The following is a 21,664-nucleotide window of genomic DNA, read 5'->3' on the forward strand; positions in this document are numbered from 1 at the left end:
GCGTCCGTGCAAGGAGCCTCCGTGGCAGCCGAAGCAGAGGCCTCCTCACTAGTCTGCTGGTACACGGGGGCATCCGTCCACGTCGAAGCACTCGAAGTCTCGCTGGTCTGGCTTGCGCTCTCAGAGCAAGGAGCCTCCGTCACGGCCGAAGCTTCTTCGCTGGTCTGCTGGTACACGGGGGCATCCGTCGCAGCGGAGGCCGCTTCACTGGTCTGGTGGTAAACGGGAGGCTTGGTGTTGTACGTTGGGACATCCGTCGAGGCTGAGGCAGCTTCAGAGCTCTGGCTCGCGCATGGGGCTTCCGTCGCCTCCGAGGCCGAAGCCTCTTCGCTGGTCTGGTGGTACGGAGCCTTGGTGTTGTACGTTGGGACATCCGTCGAGGCGCTGGAAGCTTCGCTCTGCTGCCCCTTGGAGCAGTCCTCGCTAGCGGTCTCCGGAGCAGGCGTCACGTAAGGCTTCTCCGTGGCCGGAGGACTAGTGTAGACCACCGGGGGGCTCGTGTAGACCGCCGGGGTAGGGGCCTCCGTGTAGACCACAGTCGTAGGCGCCTCCGTGTAGACAACGGTCGTGGGTGCCTCCGTCTCGGGGGTGTCCGTGTCAATCGTGATAAGCGGAGGGGAGAAGGTGACTGCCTCAGTCTCCTGGTATTTGGTTGCCTCCGTTGGCTGCGGCGTGTAGACCTTGCTAGGGGGAGCCGGAGTCGGGGCCTCAGTGACCGTGTAAGTCAGCGGGGAAGTCGTGTCGACCGGAGGAATGTACTGGGTCTCCTCAGTCACAGCTGGAGGGCAGGGCGTCGTTGCCGGCGGCGTGTACGGGGCCTCAGTCGTCACGACCGGGGTATCGTACTTCGTCTCCTCAGTCACAGCCGGAGGGCAAGGCGTCGCTGCCGGAGGCGTGTACGGCGTTTCCGTCGTCTCGGGCACGTAAGGAATCTTGGTCTCCGTGTATGGAGTTTCCGTCGGTGTGTACGGGGCCTCCGTCGGAGCTTGCGTCTCGGGAGTGTAAGGGGTTCCCTCAGTCACACCAGGCGTGATCGGCGCGGGGGTCTTGGCCGGAGGAACGTACGTCTCCTCAGTCACGGTGGGCGTCGGTGGGACGTAAACCGAAGTCGTGGGAGGCGCTGTCGTTGCCGGAGGCGTGTAGACCGTCGTCGGGGCAGGCGTGGGCGTCTCCGGAATGTACTCCGTCTCCTCCGTCTTACCAGGCGTAGCCGGAGGCACGTAGACCGACGTCGTGGGGGGCGCGGTGGTATCAGGAGTAACTTCGCACTCGATGGGGACGGGCGCTTGCGTGTCGATCACCTCGGTCGACTCGGTCGTTCCCTGGCAGTCCGTGTTGGCGACACAGCCGTAGGTGCCTTCACTCAAGTAGACGCACGTGGATCCGTACGCGAGGTCACCATGCACACCCGGACACTTTCCCATTTCGCCAGCGCAAACCGGGCCCTTGGTGCAGTAGTAGCCTTCCTGGCCCACGACAGACACTGGGAACCAGCCATCGCTACCGTCGCAATCGTCCGGCATGCTCGAGTCGTACTCGCAAATGCCCGTGCTGCCGGAAGTCGAGCCTCCAGGAGTCGACTCGGTGGTGCCGGATCCGCTGGTGCTGGCGCTCACACTGGTCTGCGTCTGCGTCTGCGTCTGCGTGTACGAGCCAGACTCGGTGCTTCCGCTCGTGCTGGCGCTAGCGCTCACGCTCGTCTGCGTCTGCGTGTACTTGCCCGACTCAGCACTTCCGCTGGCGCTGGTGCTGGTACTGGTCGGCGTGTACGTGACGGTGCTGGTGCTGTATCCAGCGAGGACGGGGGCCACGGCGATCGCGGCGAGGAGGAGGGAGACGTTGAACTTGACCATGGTTGCTTAGGTACAGGTAGCTGGAGAGCTGGGGGAGTTGGTAAGTCGCGCTTTGCAGAAGCAGGCGAATTGGAGAATGAGCTGCTGGAAGCGACTTGCTCGGCCGAGGTGAGGCGAGGCGAGGCGTTCGTTGCTGGTTGCAGCCGTTGCAGGTCAACTGCTTTGCATGTCACGAGCTCGGAAGGGTCTTCGACCATAGCTCGTTTCATAGTTCGTTTCGTAGTTCGTTTCGACTGCCCCTTCACGCCAACGGCTCCCTTGGTATTCGGACACGGCACTGCAGTATTCAGCCAGGCGACGTATGTGCATGTACTAGGCGTGCTTTCACGAAAAAATCTGGCGGAGCTCGAAACGGACGGCACGCGCGGGGAGCGTGCGTCGCAAGGTGTACTCCGGTTACGCGCTGGGGCTCTCTACCGTTCGCGAACTGCCTGCTCCCAACAAAGGCATTGCTCTTGCAGGAGACTTTGCACAAGTGCTCCATATAGTGTTGATGTGGAGGTGTCCAGGGGGTCAGATACCAGAACCAGCAGCACTATGCAGCAACGCGAACGGTTTATCAGAGGTTTCCCGTTAGATAGATAGAGGCGCTCGAGTGACGACGTACTTGGCTGCATGGGGAACTAACCCATCGGCCACGTCCCCGCACCAGAAGAGGGGACAGCCGCAGCCATCGTCGCCCCTCACGACAGCCTCGACGCAAGTGTCTTCCGGAGGTCCTGTCCTTCCTTGCCCGAAACGCCAAAGGCGAAGTGATGTACCGATACACAATTATCCACACGCACACACCATAAAAGCCTGATCTCTATAAATTGGGTACTTTTGCCCAAAACATGGTTCCGACGCCCTAGTTTTGGTCCCTTTACGCAATAGCTCGCCAAGATGGAGCACGTGCTGGGCGACCTGGACGGCAAGACGGACGTGCTGCGCTTCGTGGTGGGCTTCCTGCGCTTCCGCGACTGGCAGAACCTGTCGTCCTGCAGCCGCTCGCTGGCCGCCTCGGACCTGCGGCGCTTCGTGCTGGCGCAGGGCGTGCTGCGCGTGCCCCCGCCGCCGCTGACCCGCGGCCGCATCCGCTCGGACGCGCTGCCCGCCGCCAGCTACTACGCCGACAGCTTCCTGCGCCACATGGAGCCCGACCTGCTGCGCTGCGTCACGAGCGTCAAGGTGCCGCGCACGGGCATGCACCTGCTGAGTCTGCTGCGCGTGCTGCCGGCGCTGCGCTCGCTGCGCTTCTGGGACTACCCGTACTGGACGCCCGAGGAGGACGAGCCCCAGGACGAGGAGCCCGCCATCAACGTGGCCGCCGTGCTGCAGCTGCTGCCCTCGCTGCAGGAGCTCAACGTGGCGGACGCCGACGTGACCCTGGCGGAGCTGCTGGACATGGCTACACCCAGTCCCGTTGCTGGAGTGCAGCCCAGCGGCGGCTGGAGCCTGCGCGCGCTGGACCTGGCGGAGACCGACGTCGTGGACCTGGCGCCGCTCGTGGTGCTGCCGCAGCTGCAGTCGCTCAGTGTGAGACGCACCAACGTGGTGACGCTCGCGGTGCTGGAGGCGCTGCCCGAGCTCCACGTGCTGGACGTGTCCGAGACTAGGGTCGTGGACTTTGCGCCGCTGAAGGCGCTGCAGCAGCTGGAGACGCTGGACATGAGCAAGAACTGGGTGTCCACGGACCTGAGCGTGCTGCAGCATCTCACGGCGCTGCGGTCGCTCAAGGTGACGAACATCGGCGCGTCGGACTCGCTCGAGTTGACGCTCAAGTGCCCAGAGCTGGAGATCCTGCACCTGCAGAACACGCGGCTGACGGACTTGGAGTTTGTCCGGGAGCTGCTGAACCTCACGTACCTGGACATTCGATGGACGCACGTCGGGGATCGACGCCCGCTGGCGGCGTTGGAGCAGCTGGAGCAGTTGTTGCTGGACACTAGGGAACGAGGAGCGCCGCCGACGGCCGAAGAGCAAGAGTTACCGGTGCCCACTGCTAATTATGAGTGGCTCAGCAGTCTGCACAAGCTGAAGAAGCTGAGGATGTACAAGCACAACTACCAGGACGATATCGCCGATGTGCTGCGCGAAGACGTTGAAGAGAGGGGAGCCACGGTCGTCGCTACACGAGGACTCACAATCCCCATGGCGCACCGCGTACCGAGTGCGTTCCTGAAATATGCGAGCAGAGAGGGCGCGCTGAACTCGCTGGAGTTGCCGCCTCTTGTGGACTATTCGCCGCTGAGTTTGATGTCAACAACGCTACGGCATCTGCGACTGCAGCAGTGGTGTGCAGACGACTTGGCACAGATCGTGGCGCTGGGCGAGATGCCAGCACTCACGAGGCTGTCCATGTCGCTGCCTCCTACAGCACAAGTCATGGATCTGCTCCCGCTGGAGGGTTTCGTGCAGCTCAAGCAGCTCGAGCTGCTCGACGTGCTGTTCGAAGACCTCACACCTCTGGGCGCGCTCGTGAACCTGGAGAAGCTCGTGCTGTCTCTGCCTGACCGCGGCAAGCGGCAGCTCGCGCGCCGTCACAAGGATCACCAGACTACCTTCGAGTTCCTCGTAAATCTTACGCAGCTTCAGGAACTATCGCTGGTTGGTCGTGTGGACTTTAAAGGCGCTTCATTACTGTCCGGAATGGACAAGATGCGGAAACTGTGGCTGAACGCGACAAAGGTGGAGGACGCTGCGCCTTTGGCCACGCTGACCCGCCTGGAGATGCTCGATTTGGGCCTCACGCCCTTGACGACGGTGGAGGGTATCCCGAGGCTGCTGGAGCTGGAGTGCATTTGGATCCCCGAAGCGGTCGACTGCAAGACGCTGCGTGACCCGATCAACTTCCCGCGGCTGCACTCGATCTGGCACCCGGACGACTATAACTGCCTCTGGACAGACCACAAGTTTTGAACTAAGACGCCTCGCGTAAGAATGTACAGCAAGGTTCGTGTCCATAGTGCTTTCATTGTTGCATGAGCTCTTGTGCACTTGTGCAACTTGTTAAACCAACAGATTCGTAGCGCTTCGAAGTGGCGGCACGACCCTGGATGAGCTCATGTCTACATGCGTGTACTCTTGATGACCCGAGCAGGTGAGCTGCTGGCAGCGTGTGGGTATCGACCCCTTGAGCTGTGATGGAAGCCTAACAACATGGTCCACGCAGCACCGACCTCACTCTACCCGATGGTCTTGGATGATCAAGGACCTCCTCGCTCAGTCGACCACCATGGACAGCACCACACCACTTGTCAATTTGCCTCGTCAAGGGCGTACCGAGATGCAGTCGAGCGTCTTCGCCCTCGAGTTCGTTGGCAGACCCAACACCAAGCACCGCGCGCGCAAGGAGCGCAGACGCATAGCAAGACTGCGATCTGTCCTGAGATGGCGACGCGCGGAGCGAGATCTGCTGAGGAAGTTGTCGCTACAACAGAAGCGCCTTCGCCTCCATGTCGACTCTCGTCAGTGTCGACCTCTCCCTGCCACGCGTGACACCAACCTCCACGTCCAGCAACAGCTCGAGCCAAGTCCCGACGTGACGGCGTTCGAGCCCACTGAGCCTCGCAACGACCTGCTGCACTTCTTCTCTGGAGGCGGCTGGCTCATGGTCTACATGTACGGCGTGTGCAAGGCGCTGCGCGAGCTCAAGGTGGACGAGCGCGCCAAGTTCATCGGCACGTCCGCCGGCTGCCTGGCCATCGTGTCGCTCGTCCTCAAGTCGGACTTCGACGAGATCTTCGACTCGGTCGTCGACGACTACGTGCCGGCCGCCCACGCGAGCTGGAGGGGCCCGTTCCGGATGCGCGACTACCTCATCGACGCCGTCACGCGCCACGGCAACGCCAACAACATCCATGAGCTGCAGGGCAAGGTCACAATCGTGTACACGTCGCTGTCGGCTTGGGTCGCGCGCCGCGTCTCGCGCTTCAAGAACCCGCTGCACCTGCTGCAGACGATGGTGGCCTCGTGCTGCGCCACGCCGCTGGTGGGGCTGCCGTTCGAGCTCGAGGGCGAGTACTGCTGGACAACCAGCCGCTGTTCGAACACGGCGTCCGCACGATCACCGTCACGCCCAACGTCTTCGTGCCGCCGTGGTGGTCCATGTACCCTCCATCGCAGCGAGAGATGCGGTGGCTGTACGACCTGGGCTACGAGGACGGGCTGTCGTGGTGTGTGCGCCAGGGGCTTCCAGGGTCGGAGAGCATTGAGTTGCCGACCAAGGCTGCGACGTACAGGGGCGAGTGGAAGACGGTCGTTGGGCAAGTGGTGGGCTACCGGTCGGTGGAAGATGCGGTGCTGGCTATGGCGGGACTGCTGCTGCTGTCGGAGGAGACGGTCACGAGCACTGTGATCCGACTGGAGATCTTGCTGTGGAGGCTGGTGGCGGTTGTCGCCGCTCTGTTGGAGTGGAGCACGGTGCTCTGGACGGTCTTGGCTGGAGCAACGCTGATGGGGCTGGCGATGCTGGATCAGCACTGCACGCTGAAGTTCGTGGTCGTGCTGGGGGCGCACTTGATCGTGGCAGTGTTGAAGCTGAAGGAGGCTTGCTGGCAGGTCCACTCGTCGCCTCACTGGCAAGAACTGCGAGACTCGCTCGGTGCGATGGAGAAGCAAACGACAACGAGCAAGGTCGGACCCACTCCCCAGCAGGAGGCAATGCTGGCGAAGTGGTCGTATGTGTACCGATTCAGTAGTTTGTTGGTGTGAGTACGAAGACAGGATGGAAGTGGGGTGCCCAACACACTGTCAGTTAACTGAAGTTGAAGTGTCCGAGGGCAAGTGATCATCAAAGCTTCAGATCTTCTCAAAACTTGTTGCTGGGTACGATGTGATGCCGTGTTCATGTTCTGCGTGGTACATGTATGCACCTGCATCATAAAGAAAGCGGCCTTCCACAACGTCGCGATCGGGCACTCAAACGGATTATCGAGTTCAAAGTTGAGGTGCACGAGGGCATAGTGACTTTCAATAATATTTTGAACGTGTACGGAGCACTGCACCTGTGGAAGCGCACTGCAATCTAAGATTCATGGCTATCCTCTTCTGTTGGCAAGTCCACTCCACATTATAGGTGGTGAACCTGGCTCAATGTCAACCACAGCCACAGGGGGTGCCATCACCACCAACAATGGCAGGTTAAACAATCCGTTGTCCTTCGCAACACCCTCGGCGAAGTAAGTATCCTGTGGCCGTAAAGCACTTAGTGCACGCCTCCCCCGCTGTGCTCACTTTCGAATTAGCTTTCGACCACCCACTCACTCTCCAAGCATGAAGACTGTGTGTCCTCGATCCTCGCAGTCGTGGCCCTGCTTGCTGTTGCAGCTCTCGGTGCCAATGGCGTGCACGTCGGCGACAACCCCATCTCGAACCGCGCACACGAAACCAACCACTTGGTCACTGCGGACCCCGTCGTGGATGAAAGGACCTGGGTCCCATTCCGCGCCCTGCGGTCGATGGACTCGCCCAAGCAGGGACCCCACGACGACGGCAAGCACCTGTCCCATGACCCCATGAAGGGCTCGAAACACAACTCTCCCCACCGAGCTCTGGGCCCGGCTCACGTGACACCAGCACCAACCACGACAACCACCAAGGCCACGCCTGCCCCGACCAAGATGACCAAGCCCGAGGCCACTCCAGCGGCGACGACGACGACGACGAAGGAAACGCCTTGCCACACACCTACCAGTAGCACCCACAAGGTGGCTTTACCTCCCGCCAACAAGAAGCCTACTGCTCCTGCTACGAAGCACGGGAAGTCTGGTACAAGCACGACCTCCAACGCCGTTCAGCGGGAGACTCGCAATTTGGGCGGGGGCGAGGCCAAGCAGCAGCTTCCTCCCAACGACCACCACAGTGGTGCCAAGCAGGGGGTGAAGAATGGAGTGAAGCACCAGTAAGCCCTGCAGTGCCCAGAAGATGCTGACGGAATCGACTGACGGCACATCGGAATGTCGGCTTACCGGTAGGTGGCGGTTTCTTTCGCATTGAAGGTGCTGCGAGTTTGCATTGCTCTTTGAGCTCGTAGAGTGCGAAGTGCATATACTTGCGAGTGCCATGAAATGCCTGCGTTGTTTGACAATCTTTTCCCAGGAAGCATTTGCATGGGTGGATCGCTGCTCTATGGGGGTGGCTATCCTATCCGAAGGTAGCTCGTGGGGGCCCTTGAAAAGCCTAGCGGATACGTGTACATGTACGTCGAGGCGGTGGTGATGCCACTCATGGATACACAGGCGGTGTGAACGCTAAAGAGTTAACGTTGAAGTTGTGGTGTCCGACAAGTGATCATCGTACAGCTTCAGATCTTTCAAAACGTGTTGCTTTGATGCCAAACGCCTGACCTTACTTGGGTATCTTGCGCTGCGTGGTATGCAGCTGCATCCTAAAAAACATGACAGCGGTCTTCAACACCGACGTGATCGAGCTCCCAAGGCTTGAAAGCTTGAGTCAAGCGGTGCCGGCCTGCAGGAGCTGTACCCGAGGACTCAGGAGTACTCAAGCGTGAGGCTGTCGTTGCCTTCCGAGTCGGAAGTTCCGACCGTACCAGTTGCAGGGTCTCTGGCACCAAGCGGACTTCAACCTGCGCTGCGCAGATACGCCGCCGAAGCACCATTCGGATATCTACCGAAAAGCAACCAAATGCCTCCTGTGTTTGGCGCGTTCCCCGTGCTGACCTCCGCTCTAGTCGTGTGCCGCGAGTGTCTGGCCATGCGCGGCCTGGGCGAACTTCCCCACGTTGTTTTCCGCGTCGACGCCTACCTGGACGTCTATTCGGGGCCAGACGCAGTCGTCAACGCCTGCGAGCGCGGCGGATCCTTGCGGTTGTTGACGTACCTCGCTGCGCGCGACTCCGAGTCGTTCTGGGGCAAGGTGGCGGCTTACGCCGCCATGCACGGCTGCGTGTACATTCTGCAGTGGCTGTCGGACCAGCACGCGGATCGGTGCGAATGGGGCGTGGACGTCATGGACAGCGCCGCGGGGCTGGGCCACTTCTCCGCGGTGCAATGGCTGCATACGCACCGCAATGACGGCTGCACGACGCGCGCAATGGATCGTGCTGCGGGTCGAGGGTACCTGTCCATGGTCAAGTGGCTGCACGCCAACCGGTGCGAAGGGTGCACGACTCGGGCCATGAACGCGGCGGCGCTGAATGGAGACCTGCGGATGGTGCAGTGGCTGCACGAGAACCGGCGCGAGGGCTGCACGACGGACGCCATGGACTTCGCCGCTGAAATGGGCCACCTCAAGGTGGTCAAGTGGTTGCATGAGAACAGAGCGGAAGGGTGCACTGCGTCTGCCATGACGTACGCGGCGGAGCGAGGGCACCTGGACGTGGTCAAGTGGCTGCAGGAGAATCGGACCGAGGGCTGCACGGAGTACGCGATTGGCCTGGCAGCGGGCAAGGGGCACCTCGACGTGGTGCAGTGGCTGGATGCCAACCAGCACAAGGGGACTCTGGGCCACGCGCTACGAACTGCCACCATGAATGGGCACATCCCGGTCATCAACTGGCTGCTGGCATCGATCGACGACGGACGGCAGCACGAGATCTTCACGCGCCTCGCGCTGAAGCTGGCCAAGAAGAGCAACCAGTGGCGCGTAATACGCTGGCTGGAACCACAAGTCGAGCCGGACCTCAGCAAGCGGCAGCGCATCCTGTGAAGTACTTACCTACTCATTCACAAATGAACACATACGAGTCAGTCCGCCAGTCATAGTGCCATCGCGCTGCTCAAGACGGTGCCGGTTTTCAGGAGTTATATTAGCAAGCGCTACGAGAACAGCGCAGCGCATCCATCTAGTCGCTCTTCTTCTCTTCGTTGTCAGCCACAGACGAGCTCGAGGAGCTGCCGTAGATGCGGCTGTAGCGCTGGCGCAACTCTTCTCGGCGGCGCTCAGCGTCAGTCTGCGGCGCGGGTGGGATCGTTGACTCCACAGGAAGCGCAGGTGACGCAACGGGTTCTTGCTGCTCAGTCGACGGAATCGGGCGTTTGTCTTCTAGGTCCTCCGAGGACGCAGCAACGGCAGCGGGCTGGGCAGATACAGGGGCAGCAGGGGCATTTGTTGGGGCTGCAGGCGCAGCGGTTGCCGCAGGAACTCCGGTCTGTGGCTGTGCTGCGGCTGCTGTTGTTGTGCTTTGGCCCTGGTGCGGAGTCCCGAACTGAGCCGCGGATGCTTGCAACACCGCCAACTGAGCATGAAGCAGGTCAATTTGGCGCTGAATGCTGTCCGGATCCATGGCTGGTTGCGGCATGCTCTGCTGTGTTTGCGGTGGCATGTGGCCGAGCGGGTGCATGCCGAACGGCGGCATCATGCCGTACGCACCAGGCATCCCGTAGCCGAACGGCGCCCCCATACCAGGGCCAAACATCATCGGCGACATGTACGGGTTGGGATAGCCAGCAAACGGGTGACCGGGTGCAGCGGCAGGAATTCCGGCTGAAGGTGGCGGTGCAGTGGCTGGAGCATCACCTGCAGGAGCTCCGGTAGGAGTAGCGGGGGGAACAACACGTCCAACAGGCACACCGAATCGGAAGCGAGGAGCATCTGCGGCAGGGCGAGGCTGGGCGTCAGCCGCAGGCGCCGCTGCTGGTGCTGCAGCTGGCGCCTGGGGGGCATTGTTGTTTTCTGCTGCGGGTCTTGCTGCTCGAGCCGCTGGGCCCTCGGGAACTGCGGCGGGGCGACGCGGTCCTGTCGGAATGGTGGATCGGCAAGTAGGGCAGGTCTGCTGTCGCTGAACCCACATCTTGAGGCAGTCAACATGGAAAATGTGCGAACACGGCAACTTCTTGCACGCATCGGGGGTCATTTCCTCGCGGCAGATAATGCACGTCCTGTCGGTCTCTTGCAGCTCCTCCTCCGTCGGGTTCGGAAAGCGCTCGTTCAGATGGGCGGTGATTTTTCTGTAGCGGAAGTACGACGCAATACGTCGCTGCAGGTTCTTGATGGAGATCCACAGGTCGCGAACGATGTGCAGCGGCATGCCGTAGTAGGTGAAGATGAGCATGAAGAAAACCTGGATCAGTTGCAGTACAAACCCACCGTCAGCAATATGCGGGTAGTCTGCATAATACATAAAAACTCAACGCACCAGGTATACAACCAGCTTCGTGACTTCCGACACGAGTTCCAGGTAGAAGAGATAGGTGAACTTGTTGGTCCAAGCTCCGTCCATGCGAGAGTCCACCACGTACAGCACATAACGCAGGAACGTGGCTACGATCGTCACCAGCAAGATCAGGAACTAAAAAAGAGATAACAATAAGAGGCAGGTCGTTGTCAGCAATGACCCCAATCTGATCACAACCAAACAAGCCAGACCCACCTCAAATCCGAAGAGGATAAAAACCGAGGGTCCGTTCTCCACGACTTTGAGCGTGCACCACACCACGAATCCCGTGTCTACAGCCGCCAGCATCGCCATGAGCCCAACGAGTCGCACATGAGTGAGGCGCGAGATGACGTCCGTTTGCTCGATCTGTAACAAATAACAATAAAAAGTTAGCACCTTCAAGTAAAAAGAAAAAACAAAATGCAAGAACCCCCGACGCACAAACTCGATCCGGGCCTGCGACAGCCAGTGGAAGATCTTGAGGAACACTAGCGCCGTGAACAGCACCATGACGTGGAACGAGATCTCCTCGCGGAAGATCGTGAGCGCCAGACACGTCTCCGTCACGGCGTAGCGCACATTCTCGTGCAGCAGCTACAAATAAGAAGCAATAATAAATAAATAATCAAATAAGTCACTAAATGATAATACAATACTTAATAAATAAATAAATAGCCGCCTCACCTCCACTTCCGCGTCCCGCAGCGTCCCGAGGAAGAAGCTCTTGAGCAGCCGCCCGAAGAGCGTCGTGAGCACGAGGCCGGCGTTGCCCAGCACCAGCACGCTCACCTTGGAGGTCACGAGATAGATGACCGACGGGTAGAACTGCTGCCGCGTCACGTACGTGTACCAGATCAGCCCCGCGCAGGCCGCGAGGCTCGCGCTCGAGTAAAGCCAGAACTTCATCCCCGGGCTACGTGGCAGAAAGGATTGTGCTTGCTTACGGTAAAACGATAAAAAAAATAGTCAGCCAATCACATGTTTTTACTCCTATTCTGGCGAATCAGAAGCGAGATACGGGCGACAAGTACAGTCGGACCTCTATACAAGGGAACACTTCAACTTGACCTTGGTGTAGCCATGTTGTCTGACCAATAAGTTAACTATTTTAGGGTGAAAGTTAGAAGTGCAAGTCGGCAACAACCGGGTAATGGTCCGACAGGTCCACGAGGACTTCGTCGCACACGCCTCGCGATGGAGCCCAATGCCGCGTGGCCTTGAGTTGCACGATCTCGGTTGAAGCGGCGACAGGTTGGCGGTGGCTGCGCTCGACCATGATGTAGTCCAGCCGTTCGGTAATGCCACCGGAGCTCGGACCGTCCACTGCAAGGCTGTTCGTGTGCGGGTCGAAGCTGTACATCGGCGACTTGTCGTGCAACTGCGGCTCGTGGACGCCCAGTCGGTCGAGCATGGCGGTGTACTCGCCGTCAGGAGCTTGGGCGCCGTCCGCGTGCTTGTTGACGTTCATGTCGCCCGCGAAGATCACGGGCTCGTCCTTCGGCAGATCCAGAGAGTCCACGAACTCGCGCATCAGCATGAGCTGGCAGTTCCGCGTAGCTGTAGCGACCGGAGTCTCCCACGCCTGCAGATGCGTCCCAACCACGTGGACGGTCTGGGTCCTCTCCGAGCCTAAGCTGCTTCTGACGGGCATGCGCACCTGGAAGTAGATGATCCCCTTGTCTGCGTACCGATCTTCACCGGACGCTATGCTGCCGAATGTAAGCTCCTCACAGCGTCCGAGTGGGTACTTGCTCATGGCGAAGCAGCCGCCATCGATCACCTTCTTGGAGCCGAGAAGTGACACGTCTCCGACGACCTTGGTCTCGTAGATGTAGCCCTGCGATTTCATCCCGGATACGAGTTTCTCGCGCGAAGTGCTGCAGAACGCCTCGCAGAATATCACGACGTCGACGTCCAGCGGAGCGAGGCAACGTGGAATAGCTGAGGCACGCTGCGAGGCCCACGGCGAAATCTTCTCGTTGAAAGACGACACGAAGCTGGGCAGCAGCCACACGTTGTACACCATGACGCGCAGCTTGAAAGGAATAGGACTCCTCGGCAATGAAGAGCGAACTATTGGGCTCGCGTCCTCAACTGGCTGTGGTTCAGGCGTCGTAGCTGCCTCTGGACAAGCTACGGCGCTGTGCTCATCGTTGATGGTGCCTAGCTGGAATACTGCCGGCGAATACTTCGTGGCCGTGATAAATTCTCCATTGATACCGAGTAGTTGACCCGCCCACTCACCCTCTACAAGCTGCAAGAACACCTGACTGCCGCAACGAAGCGGTCCTGTGTGTCCGTACGGCGACACAAGCCGCAACGTCGTCTTTTGCGAGTTGCCTCCTGTAGCCATGGCATGACCGCGCTTCGAGTCTGGAGGAGCTACTATACGCACCGATTTGCGTACCTTGTGGCAGTACAAATGGACGGCATCTCCGAACCTCGCCGCTCGCCAAGGCCCCGAAAACTGCTCGGCGTTCTCCACGACGAACTCAATCCCTGTCTCTTCATTCTGCTGTGGTTTGCAGACACTGAGGTACGACGCCTTGTTGAGCTGGTACTTCCCCACGCCGCCTCCAAGAGCGCTGAGCGCGAACACCGCCGACAAGGGCCCCGTCAGCGCTACGCCCGCTACTCCAGCCGCCACGGCCGCAGCCTTCTGCGAGCCCGAGAGCGCACTGCGCTTTGTGAGCCCGACAGAAAGTCCGCCCAATGCTGTCAACGCGATAACGCCACCGAAGTGCACAAGCTCGTCGCACCGTGAAGGCGCTAGGGTCGGCGGGGGGACACGCCACGGAAAAGGCAGCGGCAGATCCACGAGTCCTCCGATGCTGTCGCTGGTGCTGGCCGTCGTGCTGGTGCTGGTCGAGCTGCTCGACCGCGCGAGCGTTCGGAACCCAGCTTCGGTCGCTTTGTCGGTGCAAATATCCTCCGTGTGCTGCACGATTTCGCTGTCGTTCGACTCTGGTCGAGGCGTCACGAAGTCGCGGAACGTGTCCGAGGCGTGCACGCTCTCAATCTCCAGCAGTTTGTGCAGATAGCTGTTGAGCTGCTTGCGGAGCTTGTCCGCCGCTGCCGCGCGCACCGACTGCGCCCGGAACGCGTCCCACCCGAGCCTCGAAGGCTTGGGCAGGTGCACGCGTCGGGTCTGCAGCGTCTGCTGGAAGGCGCCCTCGAGCGCGGCGTGGAACCGCTGGAAGTCGGCGTACGAGCGCCGCACCAGCCACAGCGTATGCTTGCGCGGGAAGCGCAGCGAGATCTCGTAGCTCCAGTGCTCGTTCTTGGTCGCTGGAGCCGCCACGCGCGTGATGCCCACGTCGGCGTCCGTCGCGAGCCACGGCAGAGTTTTGGCGGCGCTCAGACTGGGAGGAGAAGTGCCGGCTGTGTTGGTGGCGGTGGACTTCGCCCGCGGCTTCCGCCTCCACGCCTTCATGTCGAGCTGGTGAGATGCGGGGGCGAGGCGACCACGGACTGGCCGACGTAGCAATGAGCTCCTCGCCTGCATCGCTTCCGGCGTAGAGAGTCGGTCCGCCAACAGCCGATAGCGCCGTGGTGCAAATCGTGAGAGATTTCTGGAATATCGTTATACGCAAAGTTGTGAACTATGATGTATTAAAGTGGTGGCGTACTTTTAAACCTGCTACCTCCTATACTTGATTTAAACATTGTCTTATGTATAAATTCATTATGAGTGGAAAACCGAAGCTGAAAGATGTTCATGTCGTTTCATTACTAAGCGAGCGATTCACGGACTCGATGAGAACGTGGCGAGCATCTGTGAAGGGTAGCCCTGGCGAGCACAAGCACAAAGCATAAGGGCCAACGTTGACGGAGGTGTTGACCACGAAACGTGATATCCGGTCGAGACTCTTTAGCATTTATCGCCTGCATGGCCATGGCATCACGGGGCTCGACGCTTTTCAAGCGCCGCCGCAAGCGCGTAATCTCTTGCCTGTATAGGATAGCCTCCGCCATAGAGCAGCGATCCACCCATGCAAACGCTTCCTGGGAAAAGATTGTCAAACAACGCAGGTATTTCATGGCAGCTTTACAGTACTCGCAAGTATAATATACTTGCATATTATGTTCTTCGCACTCTACGACTCTACGAGCTCAAAGAGCAATGCAAACTCGCAGCACCTTCAAATGCGAAAGAAACCGCCACCTACCGGTAAGCCGACATTCCGATGTGCCGTCAGTCGATTCCGTCAGCATCTTCTGGGCACTGCAGGGCTTACTGGTGCTTCACTCCATTCTTCGCCCCCTGCTTGGCACCACTGTGGTGGTCGTTGGGAGGAAGCTGCTGCTTGGCCTCGCCCCCGCCCAAATTGCGAGTCTCCCGCTGAACGGCGTTGGAGGTCGTGCTTGTACCAGACTTCCCGTGCTTCGTAGCAGGAGCAGTAGGCTTCTTGTTGGCGGGAGGTAAAGCCACCTTGTGGGTGCTACTGGTAGGTGTGTGGCAAGGCGTTTCCTTCGTCGTCGTCGTCGTCGCCGCTGGAGTGGCCTCGGGCTTGGTCATCTTGGTCGGGGCAGGCGTGGCCTTGGTGGTTGTCGTGGTTGGTGCTGGTGTCACGTGAGCCGGGCCCAGAGCTCGGTGGGGAGAGTTGTGTTTCGAGCCCTTCATGGGGTCATGGGACAGGTGCTTGCCGTCGTCGTGGGGTCCCTGCTTGGGCGAGTCCATCGACCGCAGGGCGCGGAATGGGACCCAGGTCCTTTCATCCACGACGGGGTCCGCAGTGACCAAGTGGTTGGTTTCGTGTGCGCGGTTCGAGATGGGGTTGTCGCCGACGTGCACGCCATTGGCACCGAGAGCTGCAACAGCAAGCAGGGCCACGACTGCGAGGATCGAGGACACACAGTCTTCATGCTTGGAGAGTGAGTGGGTGGTCGAAAGCTAATTCGAAAGTGAGCACAGCGGGGGAGGCGTGCACTAAGTGCTTTACGGCCACAGGATACTTACTTCGCCGAGGGTGTTGCGAAGGACAACGGATTGTTTAACCTGCCATTGTTGGTGGTGATGGCACCCCCTGTGGCTGTGGTTGACATTGAGCCAGGTTCACCACCTATAATGTGGAGTGGACTTGCCAACAGAAGAGGATAGCCATGAATCTTAGATTGCAGTGCGCTTCCACAGGTGCAGTGCTCCGTACACGTTCAAAATATTATTGAAAGTCACTATGCCCTCGTGCACCTCAACTTTGAACTCGATAATCCGTTTGAGTGCCCGATCGCGACGTTGTGGAAGGCCGCTTTCTTTATGATGCAGGTGCATACATGTACCACGCAGAACATGAACACGGCATCACATCGTACCCAGCAACAAGTTTTGAGAAGAAGATCTGAAGCTTTGATGATCACTTGCCCTCGGACACTTCAACTTCAGTTAACTGACAGTGTGTTGGGCACCCCACTTCCATCCTGTCTTCGTACTCACACCAACAAACTACTGAATCGGTACACATACGACCACTTCGCCAGCATTGCCTCCTGCTGGGGAGTGGGTCCGACCTTGCTCGTTGTCGTTTGCTTCTCCATCGCACCGAGCGAGTCTCGCAGTTCTTGCCAGTGAGGCGACGAGTGGACCTGCCAGCAAGCCTCCTTCAGCTTCAACACTGCCACGATCAAGTGCGCCCCCAGCACGACCACGAACTTCAGCGTGCAGTGCTGATCCAGCATCGCCAGCCCCATCAGCGTTGCTCCAGCCAAGACCGTCCAGAGCACCGTGCTCCACTCCAACAGAGCGGCGACAACCGCCACCAGCCTCCACAGCAAGATCTCCAGTCGGATCACAGTGCTCGTGACCGTCTCCTCCGACAGCAGCAGCAGTCCCGCCATAGCCAGCACCGCATCTTCCACCGACCGGTAGCCCACCACTTGCCCAACGACCGTCTTCCACTCGCCCCTGTACGTCGCAGCCTTGGTCGGCAACTCAATGCTCTCCGACCCTGGAAGCCCCTGGCGCACACACCACGACAGCCCGTCCTCGTAGCCCAGGTCGTACAGCCACCGCATCTCTCGCTGCGATGGAGGGTACATGGACCACCACGGCGGCACGAAGACGTTGGGCGTGACGGTGATCGTGCGGACGCCGTGTTCGAACAGCGGCTGGTTGTCCAGCAGTACTCGCCCTCGAGCTCGAACGGCAGCCCCACCAGCGGCGTGGCGCAGCACGAGGCCACCATCGTCTGCAGCAGGTGCAGCGGGTTCTTGAAGCGCGAGACGCGGCGCGCGACCCAAGCCGACAGCGACGTGTACACGATTGTGACCTTGCCCTGCAGCTCATGGATGTTGTTGGCGTTGCCGTGGCGCGTGACGGCGTCGATGAGGTAGTCGCGCATCCGGAACGGGCCCCTCCAGCTCGCGTGGGCGGCCGGCACGTAGTCGTCGACGACCGAGTCGAAGATCTCGTCGAAGTCCGACTTGAGGACGAGCGACACGATGGCCAGGCAGCCGGCGGACGTGCCGATGAACTTGGCGCGCTCGTCCACCTTGAGCTCGCGCAGCGCCTTGCACACGCCGTTCATGTAGACCATGAGCCAGCCGCCTCCAGAGAAGAAGTGCAGCAGGTCGTTGCGAGGCTCAGTGGGCTCGAACGCCGTCACGTCGGGACTTGGCTCGAGCTGTTGCTGGACGTGGAGGTTGGTGTCACGCGTGGCAGGGAGAGGTCGACACTGACGAGAGTCGACATGGAGGCGAAGGCGCTTCTGTTGTAGCGACAACTTCCTCAGCAGATCTCGCTCCGCGCGTCGCCATCTCAGGACAGATCGCAGTCTTGCTATGCGTCTGCGCTCCTTGCGCGCGCGGTGCTTGGTGTTGGGTCTGCCAACGAACTCGAGGGCGAAGACGCTCGACTGCATCTCGGTACGCCCTTGACGAGGCAAATTGACAAGTGGTGTGGTGCTGTCCATGGTGGTCGACTGAGCGAGGAGGTCCTTGATCATCCAAGACCATCGGGTAGAGTGAGGTCGGTGCTGCGTGGACCATGTTGTTAGGCTTCCATCACAGCTCAAGGGGTCGATACCCACACGCTGCCAGCAGCTCACCTGCTCGGGTCATCAAGAGTACACGCATGTAGACATGAGCTCATCCAGGGTCGTGCCGCCACTTCGAAGCGCTACGGATCTGTTGGTTTAACAAGTTGCACAGGAGCCAATTGAACAGTATGGACACGAACCTTGCTGTACATTAACGCTAGCTCAAACTTGTGGTCGGTCTGTCCAGAGAGTGCATGAAATAAAAACTTATTCCAAAAACAAATTATTGCAGTTGCGTGTTTAAAATATATACACAAACAATTCATTTTCAAAAGCGGTATTTAATAGAATGCATAGTTATTGTTATATAAATTAAATTTAGTTTTAAATAACAATACATGCAGGTTTTGCAACGTAACATACCAGTATTGTACTAAAGTTTCCGCGAGGTGCAGCGGCACCAACTACGAAGGGAGTTGCAGAGCAGGTGGTAAGTGAGACCACACGACCAACTTAACCCCAGTCGCCCCTCTTGCTAGGACAAACGGGAGGACAAAATCGGATTTTACTTGATTTCAGTATAGTGTACCACAAATTTTGTCCTATACGGACCGCTAGGACAAAAATTATGGTACACTATACTTTACATCCGTGAATATCGGATTTGTCCTAGCATTTTTTCGGTTTGTCCTAGCAAAGTGCCCGACTGGGGCTATTATATGCGATGCTTCTGCACATATAGGCCCAGGCGGCTTCAAAGTTGCTTTTGTGTCGCGAGAAGAATTCGACGATGATCACGTAGTTACATGAGCCAGATTTGAATAACGCGACAGTTGGCAGGCTTTCCCTCCATGCAACCGCCGCTCATATGTCCTGCAAATATGAACTTCCAGCTGCGCACAATGGAATGGAACAGTGCTCTTCATGCATTTGGACTGACGCAAAGTGATCTGTAGCTTGCGCACGTCCTGTGTGTGATTCCTTTGTGAGACTGTGGTGCCGCCAACCAAGCAATCGCGAGTGGTCTACATGTAGTTTAGTTGTGTTGTCCTCCGGGTGGGCATCGTTGGATTGAACTCTTATTGTTTGCTCCTTTAGCTCGTGTTTGATTGCTGCCAAGTGTTCGCAATCAAGCGCTTTTAACATGTACTGTATGTTCCGACTTTGCATCACCGTCTACGCCAAGATTCGATCGCAAATCACAGTACATGTACCGTATGTTCCGACTTTGCATCACCGTCTACGCCAAGATTCGATCGCAAATCACAGTACATGTACTGTATGTTCCGACTTTGCATCACCGTCTACGCCAAGATTCGATCGCAAAACACAGTACATGTACTGTATGTTCCGACTTTGCATCACCGTCTACGCCAAGATTCGATCGCAAAACATTCGATGGCAAAGTGTAGACAAGTTTTACTCTCGGTGGTGTTTAATCACACCTGCAAGCAGGGCTCGGAGTGTCACCTCCCCGACATGCTTGGCAAAGGTATCAGCTCAAAGACAATATTAATTTGCATTGCTTCACTACAGAATGAATCTTCGCGTGGTAAAAAATAGTGCAAACCGCTCTCGAGATTTAGAGAGCCTTGAAAATGAGGCGAGTGTTTCGGCTGTTTTCCAGCGAGCGCGAGGCACGTCTGGCGGACGTTGAAGTCCATTTGTCAAAGATTTGCTCACGTCAGTGAGTAACTTTCCACAACACCGAGTTTCCGGTAGGGGCGATTCATGTAAGCTGCCGGACGTTGGACAACTGCAGTCAAGTTGTTCAGCTGTGGTCTAGCCTCCCTTATGAACTCCCCGAAACCTCAATGGCGTCAACGATTCGTTGTCGCAGATATGGATAAATATCGTGACGGTGCCGACACATATGATTTTATATTTAGCCACTGTATGGTGGCTGTGGTCCAATCAAATGGCGATGACCGATTATTATCGAATGAGAAGGGCGATAGATGGTATTTTATCCAATCATCAACGTTAGGGGTAGGTGTATGAGCCGCCGACACTATAATGTAGGCAGGGCTGTCGAGATATGTTATCCACCTATAGCGAAGTTAAGTAATTAGGTGATTATACACATATTTTGCACGGTGCCGACACTTTACTATGACATTGTATTGCTTCTGTTTGCCTGTTTGAAGCGTTCTGTATGGCGCTTTCGCTTGCTCTACAAATTCAACCGAGTTTCGTCGGTAACGCCCGAACCATCTCTGATTCATGGCACAAGATGTTTTGGGCATTGCCGAAGCCGCTGTTGTCGCTGCCACTTAGCCTCAGTGAGTGAGGTGCGGACTGTGCAGCGTAGAGAGTTCAAAGTAGGCATCAAACTTTAATTTATTCAATGTTAAAATAAATAACTACAGACGTAATATTCGTGCATTACACTGCACCACCAAGCACCACCGCGCTAGTAGAAAGCGTCTCCCCACCCTGCAGCGGCGGAGGCACCACCAGTAGTAGCCGTATAACCACGTCCTACTCCTCCCCAAGATCGCCAGCAGCGAGCGTGCCTCTCGTCACACCCAGCTATCGACAACTCGAAGCCGCCGGCGCAACGCGCACATCCGCTGCGCTGCTGCTGCTGCTGTTGTTGGCTGCCGTGGTGGCGGGCGGCTACTGCTACGTCTGCTGCAGGAGGAGGTGGATCCCTTGGCTCTCCACGCCGCGTGCTGTCTGCTGCTCTAGCCTCCGCATCTTCTCCATCTTGGGCACCTTCTTCTTGTTCTTCTTGTCCCGCGTGATGTCCAGCGTGGGTGGTAAGACATCGTCTGCGCCGCCGCCAGGCGCCCTCCATCAATCTTCTCCTCCTAGCTCTTGCTCTCGGCGAACTTGTTGCCTCCGCAGTCCTCCGCGCACTTGGTGGCCTTGGTCTCCTTGCTGTCCTCCGCGAACTTAAAGCCCTTGGTCCCCTCGCCGTCCTGCGCGCACTTGATCCCTCCGCCGTCCTTTTGCGCTCTTGGTCTTCTCGCCGCCCATTCGCGCTCTTGAGGCCTCTGTCGCCCTCTGTGGCCTTCGTCAGCATGCCGTCCTTCGTGTCCTCGCCCCCTCGCTTTCCTCCACGCTATTAGTGTTCTCGCCCTGTGCCTTCAGTCCATCGCGCTTCCTGCCGTGGGTTTCCTGGTCGTCCTCTCTCTCGTCTGGCTGGAGGGGCGCACCGCCGTGCCCTCACACTGGGCGAGGAGAGAGGGACAGTTTGCTGGTGATGACGAGCCATCACGCCTGCGCATGCCCGCACGCCACGCACGCGTAGCCTGGGGAGGGGGGGGGGGCGTAGCGTAGGTCACGGCGCATGTACTGCACTCAGGGTCGCCGCAGGGTCGCCGCCCGCCCGCACTGAAATGGGAGAAGTGTCAATGTAGCCTTTTAGACTAATCATGGAATTTCATCATTATCACCAATGATAGATCGTGTCGGCAGGTGTAGACAGATGTCGGCACCGTCATGGTATGGAAGGCAGCTGGGTTAGTCAATCACGGGGCCCCCTCCGACTAAACACGATCTGCAAGTGCTGCAACTCTGTCCGACGTCAACGACCCGATTCTTTGAGTTGAGGACGCATTCCGCTCGGCAAACTTCCGCCACAATCTATGATGAGAAGTGATAGAAATTCTACAGCACCGAACATTGCCACACTGCTGAGCATGCTGTCAAGGCCTTCACTATCAAGGGCTTTTATCTGGGCGTAGTAGTCGCGATTCGGAAGATAATACATGGAGGTCGTATACTTACCTGCA

The 21,664-nt window shown here is 58.3% G+C and overlaps 6 protein-coding genes across 6 annotated transcripts in view; 1 reads left to right on the plus strand and 5 right to left on the minus strand.

Annotated features, from left to right (window-relative positions):
* Positions 1-2,735: 2,735 nt before the first annotated feature.
* PHYSODRAFT_516044 (hypothetical protein) lies at positions 2,736-4,751 on the plus strand (the record flags this gene model as incomplete). The annotated part of the gene is made up of 2 exons (XM_009534700.1): positions 2,736-3,449; positions 3,492-4,751. 2 exons carry the CDS (start codon positions 2,736-2,738, stop codon positions 4,749-4,751), a joined length of 1,974 nt encoding a protein of 657 aa, XP_009532995.1.
* A 5,785-nt stretch (positions 4,752-10,536) lies between these two features.
* PHYSODRAFT_454953 (hypothetical protein) lies at positions 10,537-11,856 on the minus strand (the record flags this gene model as incomplete). Its single annotated transcript, XM_009534701.1, has 5 exons — positions 10,537-10,854; positions 10,930-11,082; positions 11,164-11,316; positions 11,392-11,544; positions 11,635-11,856. Coding segments are annotated over 5 exons (999 nt in total), but the record flags the coding sequence as incomplete, so codon positions are not given.
* Positions 11,857-12,035: 179 nt separating this feature from the next.
* Positions 12,036-14,455, minus strand: PHYSODRAFT_563390 (hypothetical protein; the record flags this gene model as incomplete). The annotated part of the gene is made up of 1 exon (XM_009534702.1): positions 12,036-14,455. One exon carries the CDS (start codon positions 14,453-14,455, stop codon positions 12,071-12,073), a length of 2,385 nt encoding a protein of 794 aa, XP_009532997.1. The 3' UTR covers positions 12,036-12,070.
* A 729-nt stretch (positions 14,456-15,184) lies between these two features.
* On the minus strand, positions 15,185-17,858 carry PHYSODRAFT_337080 (hypothetical protein; the record flags this gene model as incomplete). Its single annotated transcript, XM_009534703.1, has 3 exons — positions 15,185-15,786; positions 16,398-17,055; positions 17,103-17,858. The coding sequence occupies 3 exons, from the start codon at positions 17,856-17,858 to the stop codon at positions 15,185-15,187; spliced, it is 2,016 nt and encodes a 671-aa protein (XP_009532998.1).
* A 2,691-nt stretch (positions 17,859-20,549) lies between these two features.
* PHYSODRAFT_337081 (hypothetical protein) lies at positions 20,550-21,157 on the minus strand (the record flags this gene model as incomplete). The annotated part of the gene is made up of 4 exons (XM_009534704.1): positions 20,550-20,718; positions 20,760-20,923; positions 20,991-21,067; positions 21,148-21,157. 4 exons carry the CDS (start codon positions 21,155-21,157, stop codon positions 20,550-20,552), a joined length of 420 nt encoding a protein of 139 aa, XP_009532999.1.
* A 299-nt stretch (positions 21,158-21,456) lies between these two features.
* Positions 21,457-21,664, minus strand: part of PHYSODRAFT_514839 (hypothetical protein) — a gene marked incomplete at both ends in the record, with an annotated part of 2,597 nt that continues 2,389 nt past the window's right edge. The window contains one exon of the mRNA XM_009534705.1: positions 21,457-21,659. Coding sequence (XP_009533000.1) covers positions 21,457-21,659 — 203 coding nt within the window. The remainder of the gene's footprint in view (positions 21,660-21,664) is intronic.

Source organism: Phytophthora sojae (assembly GCF_000149755.1).
Source record: "Phytophthora sojae unplaced genomic scaffold PHYSOscaffold_7, whole genome shotgun sequence".
Classification (NCBI taxonomy): Eukaryota; Oomycota; class Peronosporomycetes; order Peronosporales; family Peronosporaceae; genus Phytophthora; species Phytophthora sojae.